Here is a 15,699-nt window from a genome sequence, read left to right as displayed (position 1 = left end):
AGGGCATAACATGATGGCTCTTCAAGGAAAATCTCAAGACATGATTTAGTCAGTGTAATGAAACTCAACCTTTTCCAGGTACCATATCGAATCCCTTCAAACATAAATGCTCTTTCCCGCTGGGTGGCAAGGTTCAGGACCATGATCCCGACAGGCCTTGAGACATTTCTTTTGGATTAGTGGGAGCTTAAGTCTCATTTGATTTCTTTCTCCTTCCCCCGGCCGCATCTCTGGCAGATGCTGCTGCCTTATGGAGTACACAAACCTCTCCTCGGCGAGGTGAGACCCTGAAATGACCATTGAAATTGCACTGTAATCATACACAGATAAAAACAACAAGAAAATGTCTGCCATATGCCTCAAAGCCCTGTGTTTTAGTGAGTTGAGGGGAGATTATTGACAAGAGGGGCAGTGCAGTGCCTGGATAGAGTGGCGGTGACTCTTATTGCCTGTGTCTGTGATCAGATCTGTCAGAGCCACTCAGCTGTCTGTCTGCCTGGTGTTTGACAAGTGTTTGATGCAACACAGGCCTTAGAGAGGATCAAGTCCTTCCTGAATTGGCTTTACCTCTCTCCATGCGCAACAGGAGCTCTGCGAACACATCAAACACAGACCCCCACCCGCAGCCCCCTTTCACTGTGGACTAACGAACTATTTTTATCAAACAATATGTGCAGTCTGTTGGATCATCAGAGGAGACTGAACAGCAGTGCCCTTCAAGAGTTAGTAGAACAATCAAAGAAAACAAAAAGCGCCAGCCAGACTTGATTCCCTCATCACTGGCCATTGCACGGGGATTGCAGCATGATCCTGATGGCCCCCTGTCTCTGTTTTATTGTCTAAGCCCGTCTGATTTAGCTTGGCTCCCTGCTTGTTAGGGTCTGGTCCTGTTTTAGGACAGTTGTGCTCCATGTCCAAACATGTGAGGGATTTCCTCCTGGGGTTTCCCAGTACAGAGAAGGGGGGATAAAGGGACTTGTGCAGAAATGAGATATAAAGAGGGAATCATGCTGGACAATTTCCTCCTATATCCTCCCCCATTCCCTTACAGACCCACAGAGACAAGGAGGATGCAGACCAGGTGGAATTAGAAAAAATAGAAGTTGGTGCACACACATGAACGCCTATACAGTACTAACCAACACTCGTGCACGAACACACATTGTTGTATGCATGCATGGTGGAGATGGCGACTGTGTGGATCACACATGGTCACCTTGTTCTGTCTTAAAATAGCCATAACACCGTGCCCCCTTTAGTTACTGTTGCTGTGCCTGTCAAGCTTGTTGTGTTCTCGCATGACACATATATGTAGTATAGGGCGATAGCAGCGGCAGATTTACCATCAAGATTCTTTTAAACTTTTGAAACAATGGGTTCTTGATTTTAGAAAGCGGTAGACAAAAGCAGTCTTCTCGTTTTGAGCCAGCAAAAGTCGATTTTTCTGGCTGAAATTACAACTGTCGCTGGCGGATTTTATTAGCTGTAGCTAACTGAGCTAAGGTTAGCTTAATTGTGTAGCATAGGTAATATTTTAAGTCAGAATCCTCACCACTTGATGAGCCAGGTAGAAGACATGGAAATAAAGAAAAGCATTGTCCTTTTAAAGGTAGTTAGTCCTAGTATTTTATGGATAATAAGGAAAAGTGTAAGGTCAGATTTTTATTGCATTCTAACATAACCATTCGACAGCTTAGCTTATACCTTTCAAACAGCATGTTTTCATTTTTACATTACAACACAAAATGCATTTAGGATTAGGACTATCCGATGTTTGGCAGATGTAATGCTATCTCGGGTAATGAGTTTGGATGGGGTCGCTCATCCAACATAGAGCAGGGTAGAGCTGCTAACATTACTCTAAACTCTGATAGCCTCCAGGACTGGCTTCCACACAGAACAGCGATACTACACAGTAGATGTGCTGGTTGTGAATGAGTCTTTTTTTTTTTACCTGGAACCCAACACACTAATGTTGTTAGTTTATGACTTGCTTCTTGGCCTTGGAAGTCATGCTTACTAGGCAGTAAGCATGTAAGCATGTCATGCTATTGTCTGCAGCTTACATTAGAGCAGACATGCAAAGAAAACAAGACATCACCCTCACAAACTCTTTAAATGCTCTTACTACAGCCCATATATGGACATGCACATATGGAGAAATCTAATACTTCATAGGCCTGCCATGCCCCAGCTATGATTGGACCACTGCTGTTTGGGAAAAGAGGTTTAGGGAAATGTCACTTAGGCCTATAGACACACACCAAAGTACAACCTACCATGGAATGTAGGCATGTATTACCTGGCTAAGTGTGTACCAGTAGGTAACAGTGTCGACAAATTGTTTGTAGAAATCCTCATACATCCTTCTCTCCTCCCCCTTGTAGCCCCATAAGGGTGCAGAAAGCCCTGTACTCTTAGCGCGCTGTATTGCATGCCCCCACATGGCTGTGTTGACAAGCATTTTATTCCTCTCCATAAAGCGGGATGGGGGGCTGTAATGCAGAAGGATTGTTCGTGAAGACCTAGAGGCTCATGGGAGGGGGCTGAGCCAGGTAAATCCACAAACTAGTGCCCTCCGTGGGGGGCTTTACCCCAGGCCCAGACTGTCAACAGATCCTGGAAATGCAGATTCACCTCCTCAGATAACTAAGTGTTCCAAATATTTGTTTAATAGTGGTGCGAAGAAATCACCTCCACCGCAGGATGTGCTTTCCCTGCCTTGATCCATTATCAGAATGAGGGTGCTTTTAAAATTGCACAGTTAATCCTGGTTTACACAGAGAGAAGAAGATTGGTGAGGTCCTTTGAAGTGAGTGTGTTTCATTCTATATGTCAAAGGATGCCACGTCTGATTTGCTGTAAAAAGGAAAAGGTACAGTGTGTAAAAGTACACTAAAATGAACTGCCAAGTCTAGCTTTTATTAGCTTTTACTTCTTAATGGCACAGCAAAGACTACGAAGTATGTTGAGCTGCAGCAGCAAGTGATCAGTGCATCAGAGTAAAGACTAGCTTGAGAGCAGCTTGTTATCAAAGATTGAATAAAACAAATAAATACAAGCTGGATCTCGTGTCTGTAGAAAATGATTAATTTCATCAGCTCAATGCAATACACTTATCGGAAACTAAGATGAATGACTATCATAACTCTGCGAGACACTTCCTGCTTTATATCATACCATGTGGGAATTATAAGACAGATCAAAGCCTTTATAGAGATCTCCTCTTGATATAGAAGACATGGAAATCAAAGTGGAGTGCTATGGCCCTTTTCTATCGTTGAGTAAAGACAAACAGAGTTCACATCTGTAGTAACTTCCAAGCTTGAATGATGAATTTGCTACTGTGTATCCCAGCAGGTTTCCTGGTCTTTGGATCCGTGGCCACATTTTAAACCACTCCCCTCATATGCTTCAGCTATCTTCAGCTCACTCCACCTCGCCCCCAGTCACACAACAAATACAAAAACAAAAAGACCCCCACCAGCAGCAAGCCTTCAGGAACGTCGGTGCGGGGCCTCCCTTTGATAAGCGCTGAGCTTTATATTTTTCTCATCAGAAATGAAACACAACATTAAGCCATTCATTAAAGTCAACTAAAGCTAATTATCCCTCTTTTACCCAAGTGCCCATTGGGCCGGAGAACCCCATATACTTAGGCCCAGATGTGTCGATGAGTCAGTCGGGAGATAGCAGACCGCAGAGGGGGCTGCTCACTTCTCTCTGAGTCCTGTGGTTTAAATGCGCATCAGACTCAGCAGGCTGGTTGTGATGCCTGATCACTGCCTGACTGCTGACGTTACTCTTATGACACCACTGGCTGTGTGAAGCCACTGTAATACAGCAAGGTTCCATTTAGTGGGAAAAAGTCAATAATTATCAATTATATACCTTAATTCAAAACTGAAAAACTGAAAAAGAAAAAAGATCATGTACTAGTTGGCACATGTTTGAAGTGGCTGAGTCACATAAAGAGCAGGCCTCTATTCATATGATCTCTCTTGCTATAGGGGTTGACAGCGTGCATTCAGATTTCTGCTAAAGCTGAACTACAAGTCTTTCAATTTTGGTTGACAGTTAGCAGGATGTCATAGCCCAGAAACCATATCACGCCATGTGATTTAAAAGCAGTAAAAGCAACTAGTCAAAAGTAACGCAAAAGTAGTGTAAAGCATTACAATCCAGAGACAGTAATATAAATTTAATATAACTAATAACTCTCAAATGACAGTAACTAGTAATCTATAATGTATTCAGTTTTGGAAGTTGCCAACAACCAACATTTAGAAATAATAGCTGAACTGCTTTACCACTGGGATGAGGAAATCTCATCAACAAGGGCTTTGTTGCTGAGTCCAGTTGTCTCTCATGAATGTTTAATCTCAAAGATTGCGAGCAAAGAATTGGAAGCTGTACTGAATAAATAAAAAAATTATTAGACACCAGGAAGTGATGGTCTATCAGCTGAATGGTATAAGGTATTCAGAGGATTTAAGTCCAGTACTTTTGAATGGACACTTCGGAAAAGAGAAACTCCACCTTCCTGGAGTAAAGCTATCATTTCAGTCATTCCAAAAGATGGCAAGGATAAAATATTATGCACCTATAGACCAATCTCAGTTCTAAATCAGGATTACAAACTCTATGCTTCCATCATGTCCAAGAGACTAGATTCTTTTATTCCACATAAAGAATATTTTATCATTTTTAATTAGCCGACTACTTGAAATAGACCTGCGGGGAACCGCAACGTGCATGCAGTTGTTGGCAGCAGTAATGCACGTAAAACTCTGCACAAGACAGGTGAATGACAGGTGAGAGAGAAAGAGAGAGAGAGAGAGAGATGGGTCTTCAAAAAGCCTCAGTTTAGCTGGAAATTTACAGTGTAAGTTGAATGAAAAGAGACTGCAGCTCTGCAGCTTGTGTTTGGGAATTCATGCAGGATATTCTTGGGTGATCTATCCAAAGAAATAGCAGGAAATGACAGGTATCTTCAGAAAATAATGACTGTAGTGGCTCAAAATCATCATAGAGATCCATGAGATGGAAAGACTGACTCTATTACTGAGATTGAGGAATGACTTATACATCGCAAGGTGGTCAAAATGGAGAGGATTTGTGTGTAGGTGATGATAGGTGTGGTTGGTGATAATTTTCCCTGTTGCCCTGTACTGTCGAAAGATGATTTTACTTGATTTCCCTTTGCCGTTTTACTCTACCAAGCATTGAAATATGAATACAAATTATGTAGCGCTGTACGAGGCCCCCCAGTGTAAGTCGGTCTGATATATGACTAATGAAGGTTACAATGCCACCCGGCAACAATGTTTTTTGATGCACTGGTGTTCTTTGTTACTGTTAAAGACTCAATAATACTGTTAAAGAAAGGCATCTGCTCAATGTAGCTTAGAAGAGACATCTATATTTTGATGTGAAACACTTTCTGTGCATGGTGTGTATATGAAGCTGTTAGACTATACTAGAAATTAATTTGGGCTAAAAGGGTACAGCAAGGATGGGATGCTATTCCCTGTTGAATCCACATTTTTCAATTTAGGCAGAAAAGCCAGGTGTATTTTTCTATATAAGTCTTGCCTAGTGCAGCTTTAAACTAATAAACGTTACATGTATTGGTAAGAAACCATCTGGCCCTGCGGGGGACCTTTTTTGACTTCCCCCCATTTAAGTGAGTTAGAGCTGCATAGTCATTTATACTGAAACCGGTGCAACTTTGTTAAGCTGTTATAAAAGTGAAATACTTAATGAAAATAATTAAAAAACTAAACATTTGATCCTATACGTTAGGTCAGCCACCCCTTTTTTCTGTTGTTATTAAGGCAAGGTCAGTAAAAGGCTGTAAATCAGAGTTATGGAGGACTATGGACATGGATTTTCTTTGGGCAATGTAAAATCCTGCTCTGTGTGCAACAGCCACTGTTGCGGTTTTTGGCATTAGTAGCTGCTAGTTAGCATAGCAAGCTTAAGTAAAACTTAAAAATTTAGTGACGTAGTGTAAATGGATTCAAATTTCCCCAATGGAGGCACAGCAGAGAAGAAATGCACCTCCTGGTAATTCCAAAGTTGTCTTATTTATGTTTTGTGTCTTCCTAGGTGGTAGGTAGCCACCTGTAGCTTTTGCCGTCACATAATTTCAACTGTAAGTAAGCTTACGAGCAGAAAAGTAGGAAAAAAACACTCAGATCAGTCTCTGATGGAATGTCTGTCACCAATGATATTGGTGAGAAGAACTAGACATGTCAACAAACTGTTGGCTAAATGGCTGCACACACACCACAACTTATAGGTACATCAAGATAAAATACTATATTAACACTAATGCAATCAGTGCAGCCAATTTTATAGGAGATATACACTCTTTGTTTGTATCTGGTGTCACTTGGTAACAAACTGCTACAGCACTATGGAATAACGCGTGAACACTCCCAGATTGGAAAAAGGAGTGTTTTTCTTGTTCTTTCCATTCTGCCGACTTTGAGTGAATGCAGCATTTGCCCACATATGGTTAGCCTACATTCCTCTTCTTCTGGGTTTTGTGTTGGAAGGTGTGTGAGCCCCGTGGCTTCACTGTGTGGACATGTCAAGTCGCCGGGGCTAAGCTAGCTGTTGATTGTCAGTAAGAACGTCAAAACCGTAGGCATGCTGCTTGTTATTAAATCATAATGTACAGTTTTCCTGTTTCTACAATTAAATAAGGATGTAGTGCGTTATTTTCAAGGCTTTGGAGTTGTTTAAAGGCACTTTTAACAGAGCTGGGCTGAGTAGCAATGTGACAAGTAATGCAACAAAACCTTTTGCCGTTTATGAATTAGTAATGTAATCACTTTTTCAATAAGTAATGAGTAATTGATTACATTTTCAATTAATTTGCTTAACACTGTTTATAGAGATTGCTTGTACCTAAAGAGCAATGTTTTATATAAATTTTAGGAGTATTTTAAGGATTTCAGTGCCATGTTGGCATACTGGCATCAAAGTGTACCTCAGAAACCTGAGAAATCATGCCCCAAGTTTCCAACTTGGAAATCAGACCGGAGGGATTATTCCATTGAATCTTTCCTAGTATAGTAGGTAGAAGTAATTCCAAACTTTCCAACATTTCTGAAACACATCACAAGTGTTAAGGTGAATATGAGGTAGAGGAAATATCGTAGGAAAGCCAGTTCAGACCTTTTGAGGTTTTTGGAAGTTGGCCTAATTAAACATCTGTCATGGAAGGTTTCTACATGATAACCTGCCTTTGAGCGCTCGAGCCAGAGGTGGTAACCCAAACAGCACAAGGGAACAGTTCTCGTGTGGTGAAATGCAGCAGAGCACAACTTTGAACTCTGGGATGTTGGGGAATAAATTTAATGTGCGGGGTCATCATCTGTTCTGTAGCCTTCCTGTGCAGATTGTGGCTGCTTCTTGCTGGTGTGATCGACCTTCTCCAGAGGGGAAAAAACACGCTGTCTGCACTGACCATCAGGCATATTAATCACCGTGTCAGTCATGCATGTTTTGCCGGGACTTCTCTGCTTAGAGACGTTAATCTCCGAGTCGGGTTTTCGCTTTAACTTATTGTCAGTGAAACGAAGCATCAAAGAGCCGAGCGGTGAGCTAACCTGCTTTTTTAATCTCTGCACAGATCCTCTACCGGGTTGGAAATGAGAAAATAATGACCGACCTAATCCCAACATTGGCTTTTTAAATAAGAATGCATATGTTTTAAATCATTCTCGCCTCGCAGCGTGGTGATAGTAAGCAGAGCATGGGGGAAAGGGAACGAACAAATGAAAGAGTGAATGAAAGAGTGTGATCCAGAGTAACCTTGTTAGGGCTAAATGATGCTGTGCAGAGAGCCTCTTGTCAGTTGGTTGGCAAGATGAGCTTCTTGTAAATGATTGTCTTCTCTGTCAAAAGGCTGATTTCTTTTTTCCTGACGTCTGTGTCTCTGCCACAGCATTTCCCAGTAGTGTTCCTCTTAAATACTGCAGCCTTTTCACTTCCTCCAGGTCCGTATCTGTTACACATTTCTGCCTTTTACACTTAAGCATTATTTTCATCTGTATGATATATCTCCTCTGCCTTAAATGCCGTTCTAGAGCATTTCCCTGCAGACAGACAACAGCACAAATCGCCATTAAAAGTTTTGGCCGACCTCGGGCCTACGTCTTAATGAACCATGGGTCACTTGAGGTCATACCACTGTGTCCCACCTATAAATCAACTGAAAATTATGTTCGGCAGCAGTATAGGGCAGTGTCAGCGTCCCTAACCCTTTCCCAGACAGAGGAGTTGTCGGTGTGTGAGTAAAGGGAGCACTGGCTGGCTACAGATCCTTTCCCCTTCACAGCATTATAAATGTATGTGTGAGGAGGCCCTTAATGGCTGCTAATCCAATTTCTGCCACTGAAATCAAATCTCACTGGCGCCAGTAGTTCTCTCCTTCCCTCACAAATAATGGCCTCCGCTTTGGCCTGTTTATGAAAAAGACGAGCCGCCAAAAACTCTGGCTTTACCTTCCTTAAGTCCACCCGAATCTTCTTCAAAATTGTTTGGATTTTTTTTCTGCACCCCCTCTCCCCCGTATCCTACGAAAGTTATTAATTGACTGTCTGCGTCAAATGGAGGCATGGGGTAACAAGAGAGCAGGGGAGAGTTTTCAGTTTTCAGCAGTATAGTATCCCATTTACCGTATATCTTAATGCCTTCTCGAGGTCAGCCATTGATTTTTCTCAAACCGCAAGCAATGACGATAGGATTAGGCCTTCGATCCCTGCACTGCCGCTGGAGCCGTTAGTGGATGAAATCACTTGGCTTGTGCCGACAGTCGGTGCATTGCTCTTTTTTAGCAGGTCATGGCCTCTGTGTTTATAGGGTACGTACACATACAACATATAGATACCCCCATAGTAGCCCCAGGGCCAGCAGAGAAAATAAAAAGTGTCTTTTCCTTAGCGGCAAAATCTTCCAAAGCATGTTCATTGACAAAAAGGTGAATAAAAGCTTTATATCAGAGCTATACACTGTTGCATAACACAGACTTTCTCTCATGTAAACCTATGCATTTTCTTGAGTTTGGACGCCTTTTCCAAAAGAAAGATATTAGCTTTGACACAGATGAGGGGAGCTTTGGCTTTGGCTTCCTTCCCCCTGGATATGGATTTGAATGATTATCTTTCAGTGCATCAGTTGGACAAGTAGTCATATTGCCATTCCGCAAGGAGATATTATTCTGGAGCGCGAGCCTAATAATATGATACGTCTAATAGCGCTTAACTCTTTGGATCTTCACCATGCAGTCATCTTGATTATTGCTGGGAGTCTCAAATAGCAACAGAGGGACATGGAGAGGGGAAAGGCAGAAGGGGAACGATGGGGAAGAAAAAGAAAAAGCGGTGGATCTCGGGTGGCTTTGAGAGGTTATTGAGGAACATCCACCACAGTGCGTGCAGAGGAGTTTAATATTTCTTCGCTCACTGGTTTGGCAGCTAAAAAGATTGGAAATGACACTAAGTATTTCTCAAGCTTACATAGGTGATATGGAAGCACACAATCACTGACGCACAGGCATAAAGGGCACGTATATCATTCGAAAATCCTGTGCACACACAAGTGGATAAGTAAATGAATTCCGCAAAGGTCATTTTTGACAGCAGTAAACAACCATCCTACCACAGGCTCTGCTTCTGATTCACAAATACAAAACATTTTGATTTGCTCTTGAAATTTTTGTTTGTTTGTTTGATTAACTTTTCTTTTCAAACTCAAAAACAAACGTCAAGCTGGCACAGGAAGATTGTATCTATGAAGTAAAACTAAACATTTGTGAAATTATGGTTTGCTGTGGTGATAGTAAATGCCGCCAGAACGGAAAGGAAAGTATAAAGTATTATAAGTTTTTGGTAAAAGCCATACTTCTTTGATTCAATCCGTACTGTGCCAGTTACAATGCAAAACAAAGACAGAGAATGATTTGAGACCTCCTGTGCCTTCCAAGACAAAATTATCTTTACATGCTGTAAGATTTATGAATTTGTTCTTGGTTTTGAAAGCAATTGAGATGACTCAATCATTTCTTTCCAGGCAAATTAAACTGTTTCCTCTGTGAACCCTGGTAATCAGCTTAAGTGATTACATCGGTCGTAAATATGAGATGATGAAAGCTCAGTGTTCAGAGTGCGTTGTTCCTCAAGGCAAGGCTAAACTGGAGTTCTTGGGTAGATATGATAGACCATCTCACTAAGACTGTATCAGATGCTGGGGGAAGGGGCTTATGTGGGGATTGGTTGCCCTCTAGCTGTCAGCATTGAGATTAGGTTATGAAATATGTCCTGATATTGTTGTGTTTATGTAGTGTCATGAGTAAGTTTGGGGAGTTCGAGCTGAAGCTTGAAAAATGTTGACAATGCTGGTACTGAGAGGTCTGATTGGAAGTGTTCAGTTTCTGCAGGGAAACTGGTGGTTCAACTTATCAATATCTATATAACAAACAAAACACATCTTCCATAATGGGTAAGGGTTTCTGTGCAGCAGAGTTATAGTATGGAGTGGATATATCAGTATACTGGACATTGTAAGAGCATGTACAGTATCCTTACAATATCCAAAATCTGGTGATTTATAAGGGTACAATTCAAAAGTTACGCCTGGAAAGCATCAGGCATCAGCTGGGTGTATTTGGTTCCTGCTGTAAAGACTTCCATAACTTTTTCTTGAGGAAGAATGTTTTGTGTATCCGATGTGTAGCATGATAATTCGACTTGTCTGCTGCCTTGACAGCTGTCATGAACTTGCAACATTGGAATGAGAAAAAAAGCCTGACAACTGCCCTACAAAGACTGAGAGCAACGGAAGCAGTGGAGTTGAGAAAAAGTGCTTCACGTTTTCAGGCTGGCTGGCAACCTGTATAACCGATAAAAAGTTTGCAATGCCTTCATTTTGTGGCATCCCCCCCCCCCCCCCCCCCCAAAAAAAAATTATTAGTGTAGAACCCACAGTAATATAGAAAGTACAGATATTGCATTCTGCCTTTAAGATTCTACTATCTTTCTGCTTTCTTGGCCACTTTAACTAGTTTGATTATACTGTCCATCGATAATATTGGTTAGATGTGGCTCTGTTTTGCTAGGTGTCAGTCTGCCCAACTTATATTTTATATTGAAATCAATATGATATGATTCATTTGCAATTTAGCTCATTTGAACATTTGATTTAAAGGTATCTTAACTACACCAGATCACACAAGTTGTAGTGTGTGCAGCTTCTAGAGTTTAAGCTCAGTTATACAATAACTGTAAAGCTGTTGTGTAAAAGAAAAAAAAAGTCAGATTTAAGTCTTAACTCAATTCTGACCAAATATGTTAGTAGCAGTTGCTGCATTTTGCCTTTGTAGGGCAGACAAATCCTGGGCTTTGTCCTGTTATAACATTTTCGTCTCACATGCATGTTATGGATTTTTATAGTTAGAGTTAAAGGAAGGATGGAAAATGAAAGGTATAGGAAGGAAGGGTTGAAGTAATATTACTGGCACGAGTTTGATCACAATGCTTTAAAAAGTTGTCTTATCAATGTATGACCAAACTCAGTAGCTCCGTCTGCATGTGCAGCTGCTTGTTTCTTTCCTGCCGTTCTGTGTAAGCATGTGTTGTGAGTGCTGTTACAGAGAGCTCTTTGGATTACAGATCTCCTGCCCAGTCCTGAGCTAGCCAGGAAAACTACTTTCTAACTTAACTCTCACATATGTATTTGTGTTTTAAGCAATTGCTGTAAATGCAGGTCTTTTCAGTTTAAATGCAGTCTTGCATCCAAGGAATGGCTCACGAAGGCTTTTCCCGTTACAGATGGAGTTTAATGCTGCACCGGGTACTTTATTGCCATCAAATGTAATTCATCTTGAGTTGATTGCACTGAAAGTCGTGTTTATCAGGCACCTAGCAACATTGTTTTGAATGAAAATTACCTCTTTAAAGAGCAATTAGGAAAACGAACCTATAGGCCAAATGCCTTTCAGCCCCAGCTTTACTTTAACAAACATTATAATACCCCAAGTCATGCAACAAATCTAAAGTGGCATCAGCTAAGCAAGTGTACAAAGTCCTCTGGTAATATTTTTCAATTAAAGGGCATTAGAGTTTGATGGAGGAGACGTGAAAGTTGTTTTCAAAGGGTGACTTTAACTAGGAGCTGTGTGCGAGAAACTTTATTGCCATGGCTCAGATTGGCAATGTGACTCAAAAGATTAGATTAATTGCAGGAAATAGCTCTGAGAAAGTTTGATGTTTGCATGCATCTGTATTATTCATTGGGAGACCCTATTAGCAGAGCAATATCTTGCTTTATCATGCGTGTCGGCTTAAACGATTTTCAAATCTACCTCACAGTGTAGGCCTAAGAATGGGAAATAGATCTTTTGTAGGGGATGCTTAAAAGACCACCGCAGTGCTAGCACATATGAGAAGGCAATTAGAGATAATGCCACATTTTACACACTGTTACCTATTTTTTGGGAGAGACAAGTGCAGTAATAAGACCCAGAAGCAGGCCTGAGCTAGAGACTTGTTTTTCTGTAGCGTTTTCCTTTGCTTCCCCCCTCAGCGAACCATAGCGTGGCTTGTTTCTTTGTGTTCTAGATCAGGATCCAGATAGCGTCTCATCATCCAAGCCTTACTCCACTTTTCCCCCCATTAGATTTTCTTTTCCCTTAAATTCCCTCACACTCACTCCCCCTCACACACATACATCTCGCACACACACCTCGTTATCTTATTTGTGGCCTTGGCAGCCAGATTATTGCCTTGTGGTTCGGTAGCCAGAGTTTTCTCTGTCACAAAGAGCCGTGGGTCCAGAACCTCCACCACACAAGCATCCATGAGAGCAGGAAGTCAGTTCCCAGCATGCCTTGCCCGTCCCAGTGAAACCTGTGATGGATTAACCTTGGGCTGGGGGACCTTTCCAACTTGGAAAGAGAGTTATGCAACATCCCATACTTATCTGCCCTCTCTAATGCAGTGACAGTGAAAAGTGTTGGGCTGAAGAGAGTTTAAAACTGAAGTTCAGTCTTGAGGATTGGAGCAAATGAATACGTGATCTTCTCTCATATAATGTTCACTTCTGCATCTAATGCGGCCTTTTTTTTAAAAAAAATCCTTAAAAGCCATCAATACTCAAAGCACACTTTGATAAGAATCAACATCCGTCAACTTTTTCAGAGCTTCCCAACTCTTGGACAGTGTAATGAAATCCAAGCTCAAGTCCCAGATCCTGAATACAACATAAGCAGGTTGAGTTCATGTAATCCATTCCACAGAAGTCTGTTGTATGACTGTGCTTTTACTTACTGCTGTTTTACAGTAAAGTCAATAGAAGTAGAGCTCGCAGGTCATTAATCTGTTCCTTGAAAAGCAACGCTTTGCCTGCATCAATATGTTCTATCCTATCATCCTATAACATAAAGTAACACTGAAAAACAATTGCGAATTGAGTCATTAGTACTACAGCATTGCCTGTGGGTACTACCGACAAAAGGGTAAACCATTTCTCTCTTTCTTCCCAGGTGGCTCAGGGAAGCCCCGATCCAAAGAACCAAAGAAGAAGAACAAGCAGAGGCTGCGGTTTCGGGCCCAGAACCAGCACAGCGACCACTTGGCCTCTGCACGCACCAGCCAGTGAGGACTGAAACTACGGACTTCCCATTGAACAAAGAACCAACGCAAAGCTGCTAGCCGCTGCTGCACCCACATTCTGACCAACGACTATCACGAACCCCGCCACCTCCCCACCTGCCTCCCAGCCCACCCCCACCTCCCCGCTGCCCAACAGGACACAGCCATTACAAGTCTGTCACTACAAAAATATATGTCTAACATACGATATCAGTATCAACACACTAAACACATGCTTCATGCCCCTGCCTCTTGCTGCTTCTCCCCCCTGCTCCAGTGACCAGCCAGGTGACTCTGTTTTCTCAGCCCCACCCCTCGCCTTGCCTTGGCTTGTGGACCTTTACAGTTGAACTCATTTCCCGCCATTAACAATGTCATTAACCATGCAGGGTGATGGAAGACGGAGGGGCAACCAGAGACTGTGGAGGCGGATAGGAGAGGTGATGAGGGAGTTGGCAAGCTTAACTGCCCCACAGAAGTGGGGGGTGGGGTGGGGTGGCAGGGTGAAACCTATGAGGATGAAAAAAAAGATGGAGGATTAAGAGACAAAAGAGATTCGGCTAAAGCAGTTGATGCTTATGGACAAGAAAATGGCATCTTGAACTGAAAGAGACTGTTTTTTTGTTCCTATATTTATGTCAAAACTACCCTCACCTTCCCCACGGATACGTGTTCCCATGTGTGGCCTTTATGTTATGTACATTTTTGAGAGTAATATTAATGAAATTACCGTGCATAGTTGCAAAGTATTTTATTCTCAGCACAAACTGTTTACGTTCAGACCGCTTTATGCTCTAACTGTATAGTGTGGATAAAAAAAGAAGAAATTTAGTTGTTTGACTAGCATGGCAACAGGCTCATGTGTACATAGTTTATCTAATTATGAAAGCTTATTACTGTATTTTCAGTATTGACTCGTTCACCGTTCTAAATGTTTTAGAGATAAAAAGGTTGTAATACCAAGCTACAGATTAAAATAATTAAAAACAAATAATAAACATAGCCGCCACATAGCTATTTCATTTATATGGTATATATTTGATTTATTTATTAATTCTATTTTGTACTTTTTTTGTTCAGTGCGATTTTTTGCCTCATACTGTTACTCTTATATGCTGAAATATTCTTTGAGTTCCTTATAACAGTGCATATCTTTAACAAGTGGAAAAGGTTTTTGTCTGTTGTCACGCAGTGTTGTATTACATTCATTTGACCTCATCTACTGATTTCAATGTTTTAAAGAAGAAGAAAAAAAGATACATCAAACTTTGCTTTGACATATTCTAGGTTTAATAATTAGGATCAAGCAAATGTATGGTCATAGGACTGCATATGTGTACATTGTGTTTTATTAAAATACATTTCATGTGACTGTATGACGAAGCCTTTCATTATTGTCTATGGCTATAATATATGTGGCTAAACTCCAAAACTGCCGTTTCCGTGTTTCACTTCAGTGCACAATTATGTGATTTCAAAAACATTTGCGAAATCCATCATGTCGCACTGCATGACACAAGTGCTACCTCCATCCAAAGGATTGGATATGGTCGATTGGGCTTTAACAGCATGACGGCACTGTTAACGGTTTGTAATTCACTATGACGTATCCTCGTAAATGATACAAAACCAGTGCATGTCGTTGGTGGCTCATTCATTTCCAACATCATACTACTAATGACCTAAAAACATGTATTTGGCTGTGGCACTCATCTTTTCATCACGCACACACATTCAATCACCTCTTTATGTGATGCATGCCCCACTTATTCACTTTTATGGTCCTCAAAACATCAAATAAACACAAATAAAAGTCTTCTCTAGGCTAACTCTGCCTGGTATATGGGCAATGAGAAAAATGTTTTAATGCAAGTCATGGCTAATTTAGCCGGAGATCCACACTGTATAATCTTTGTCCCAAAAGCGAAAAAAAGCTGAATCTGCCAGACAGCTTATGGATGCACAGTAGCAGATGAATCACATTGTGTCACATATATATCACCCTGGGAGACACAGACCACAGTCTTCCTGCTCT

At 41.3% G+C, this 15,699-nt stretch overlaps 1 protein-coding gene across 2 annotated transcripts in view; it reads left to right on the top strand.

The window, feature by feature from the left end:
- rspo2 (R-spondin 2) overlaps positions 1–15,040 on the top strand; it is a 58,198-nt gene extending 43,158 nt beyond the window's left edge. Inside the window, exon 5 of one of the 2 annotated variants that reach the window (XM_038712090.1) lies at positions 13,556–15,040. In XM_038712090.1, the coding sequence (XP_038568018.1) occupies positions 13,556–13,671 (116 nt within the window). In that variant the 3' untranslated portion in view covers positions 13,672–15,040. The remainder of the gene's footprint in view (positions 1–13,555) is intronic. The other variant, XM_038712089.1, reaches the window with a different exon arrangement.
- The last annotated feature ends 659 nt before the right edge of the window (positions 15,041–15,699 follow it).

The sequence above is a fragment of the Micropterus salmoides genome, unplaced genomic scaffold, assembly GCF_014851395.1.
Source record: "Micropterus salmoides isolate LMB-PRFRI ecotype aquatic unplaced genomic scaffold, ASM1485139v1 Ms_hic_scaffold_11, whole genome shotgun sequence".
In the NCBI taxonomy this organism is placed as follows: domain Eukaryota; kingdom Metazoa; phylum Chordata; class Actinopteri; order Centrarchiformes; family Centrarchidae; genus Micropterus; species Micropterus salmoides.
Note: the sequence above shows the minus strand (reverse complement) of the source record. Positions and strands in the feature narration are given on the sequence as shown.